The following is a 3002-nucleotide window of genomic DNA, read 5'->3' as shown; positions in this document are numbered from 1 at the left end:
ACACACACACACACACACACACACACACACACACACACACACACACACACACACACACACACACACACACACTCAGAGGCACAGACACACGCTGAGACGTATACACAGACACACACACCCCCCTACCTTTGGATCGCCGTGGATGCCAAACTGCACGACGAATCGCTTGACGACGCGGAAGATGGACAGGCCCTTGATCGATGTCGCCGTCGGCTCGCAAAACCCGAGCTGCAGCCAGCGTGCACGTGCATGTCAGTTGAGGAGACAGAGCATGCGATTCAGCAAACAAACACACGCAGACACACGCAGACACACACACGCAGACACACACACACACACACACACACACACACACACACACACACACACACACACACACACATACAGCCCCCTTCTCTTCTCCTCCCCCCCACACACACACACCTGTACGAGTTCGTAGAAGCGATCGGCGCCGAGTGGGGACCATTCGCGGTGGATGCGAAGCGTAATGTCACCCTTCAGAGAGCGGTGCAAATCAGCATGAAACACCAAGTTAGCGCCTGATCAGTCAAGCGAACCACAACTAACGTGTATACCACCACATCACCTGGCATCAAGTCAACATCTGTGGGCGTTTGTGCACCTTTGTTGTCTTCATGAGCACGGAAAACTCCTCTGGGGCCTGTGGCACGTTGACGCATTCACAGCACTGGCTTGGCTCCATCGACATCAGCTTCCCATACGCGCAAGCCTCACTGAAAAACATGTCCATCACCTCAGCATGAGCCACTTGACGTGTGGAAAACGCAACTGCCGCATCCCCGCGCACATATGTATGGGCAGTGCGGCTACCAAACGAACCACAAGCACACCTCCAGCACACAAGGGCTCACACCTCGAGCACACAAGGGCTCACACCCACGCACTGACACATGCACACTAACAACACATGCGCTCTCACTACACTCGCTCAAAAGGCACTGCCACAGCCCTGTACAATGCCTTTATGCCTTGTACCTGGACGAGCAGTCGCAAGCTTCAGGCTGCTGCTCCTCCTCCTGTGCAGATGGTGTTGTTTCGCCGGCGCGGGCTTGTGCTGCAGCTGCATTGTTGCCGGTACCGTCACCCTTGTTGCTCAGTGGAACGGCGCCCTTGTTCAGGTGCACGTAAGAGGCCGAGTCTCCACCCCGCTCGTGCACGCGTGATCCCGCGTGATGCGCGCTGTCGTCGGTGTTGCTGCCACCGCTGCTCATCAGAGCCACAAGCACCACCACCGCCACGACCGTGGCCAGCGCACCCCAGCGCACCTTCACCGCACTGCCCGCTGCCATCGTCGCGTCTTCGCTGCTGCTCCTGTTCTGCTGTGGTTGCCTTTGCGCCATATCCACAACTGAATTCAGTTTCCACTTGAAAGACTGAATTTAGGCCACAGGGAAGTTTGGTGAATAACCTTAATTGATAATCGACAACGTCAAATTCGCCTTTCCTCAGCGGCCACAAAGTCAAGTTTGACTGCAGACGGTTGTGCCGCGCGGAATTCAAACGAGCAAACCCAACGATGTGAAACCGTTGCAGCGATGCTGCTGAGATGTGCGTGTGCTGCGTGTGCATGCACTCACACACACACACAACACACAGGCTGCCCGCCGGTACTTTCAAACAAACTGCAACAGCAGACCTTATTGTCATTCTTTGCCTCCTCGTTCCCCCACCACCGCCACCTTATCGACAACAGCAGTCGCATACACAAGCACCCCAACAACCACAAACACGCCACGTTCCGCAGCAAGTTGAGCTGACCTCCCATCGTCACAATTAGTGTCTGTGCGGCAGGTCTGTCTCCCTTCCCCCATCCATCCCTCTTCTCCCTCAACGATGGCTGGTGGCCGATGCTGGAAGCCGTTGTTGCTGGCGCTGCTGGTAGCAGCGCTGTGCTGCGAGCAAGTGCTGGCCTTTTCCGTTTCTCCCGCAACCACGACGGTGTCGGAACTGAGCCAGGTGCGTTTGTGTGTTGGTTGGCTGCACGTCTGTGCGAGTGCATTTGAATCAAGAGAAGCTGGATCCTGAGATGCGTCGCACAACGTTATTGGGCCTTGATTCACCCACACACACCACACATGCGCACAGGTTGTGCTGCAAGGCATGAACCCACCCGAGGATGCGACGTATGCGTTCCAGTGGCTGCATGATGGTGCACCGCTCGATCCAGACGTGAACCCATCAGCCGCATCCCAAGTGCTGGTCATCGAGACCATCCTCGCCAATGAGGCGGGAACGTAAGTGGCATGGTGTCTTGTGTGTGTCTGCGCGTGTGTGTCTGTGTCTGCGTATGCGCGCGTGTGTGCGTGTGTGCGTCGGTTGTCATGCATGGTTACACCATTTGTTGTTATGCGCGTGATTGCATCAGCCATTCATCGGTCTTTTCCTGCATTGTTTTGCCTCGCTGCATCGTTTCCTCGCAACAGGTATGTGCTCCGTGCCACTGCGACGAATGGAAATGCGGTCGTGGACTCATCCCCTGCCACCGTGATGGTCAACTTTGCGCCGCGCATCCTCCAGCAGCCGCCGTAAGCACCGCCACTGGTTGCACACACACACACACACGCATGCGTGAGAAACCATGCACTGTATGTCGTTTCTAGGTCATGGGGCAACCAACAGCAGCCAGATGAACTAACAACACACACACACACACACACACACAAACACAACACAACACACACACACACACACACACACACACACACAACACAACACACACACTCACGCACACACACACACACACACACACACACACACACACACACACACAGAGAGCGTGGTGCGATAGGGATAACTCTTTATGTCGTCGGCGCTCTAGTCTCCTAGCCGCAGAACAGTCAATAGGTATGTTGATTACAGTTGATCACAGCGCGAGCTGAAAATCTGTGGGGTAGCCGAATGCTATCTTATGCAGATATACACTTATTAGCGCGGGAACGAGCTGTAGAGCTGGGGGTGGCGCTTCCGACGCTCTTCTGGGG

At 55.4% G+C, this 3002-nt stretch overlaps 2 protein-coding genes across 2 annotated transcripts; one reads left to right on the top strand and one right to left on the bottom strand.

Moving 5' to 3' along the window:
* Positions 1 to 126: 126 nt before the first annotated feature.
* On the bottom strand, positions 127 to 1361 carry PTSG_11517 (uncharacterized protein; the record flags this gene model as incomplete). The annotated part of the gene is made up of 4 exons (XM_004987392.1): positions 127 to 228; positions 424 to 495; positions 623 to 734; positions 997 to 1361. Coding segments are annotated over 4 exons (651 nt in total), but the record flags the coding sequence as incomplete, so codon positions are not given.
* Positions 1362 to 1616: 255 nt separating this feature from the next.
* PTSG_11516 (uncharacterized protein) lies at positions 1617 to 2550 on the top strand (the record flags this gene model as incomplete). Its single annotated transcript, XM_004987391.1, has 3 exons — positions 1617 to 1977; positions 2107 to 2255; positions 2445 to 2550. Exons 1-3 carry the CDS (start codon positions 1855 to 1857, stop codon positions 2548 to 2550), a joined length of 378 nt encoding a protein of 125 aa, XP_004987448.1. The 5' UTR covers positions 1617 to 1854.
* Positions 2551 to 3002: the final 452 nt, after the last annotated feature.

This window comes from Salpingoeca rosetta (assembly GCF_000188695.1).
Source record: "Salpingoeca rosetta unplaced genomic scaffold supercont1.142, whole genome shotgun sequence".
NCBI classification, from domain to species: Eukaryota; class Choanoflagellata; order Craspedida; family Salpingoecidae; genus Salpingoeca; species Salpingoeca rosetta.
Note: the sequence above shows the minus strand (reverse complement) of the source record. Positions and strands in the feature narration are given on the sequence as shown.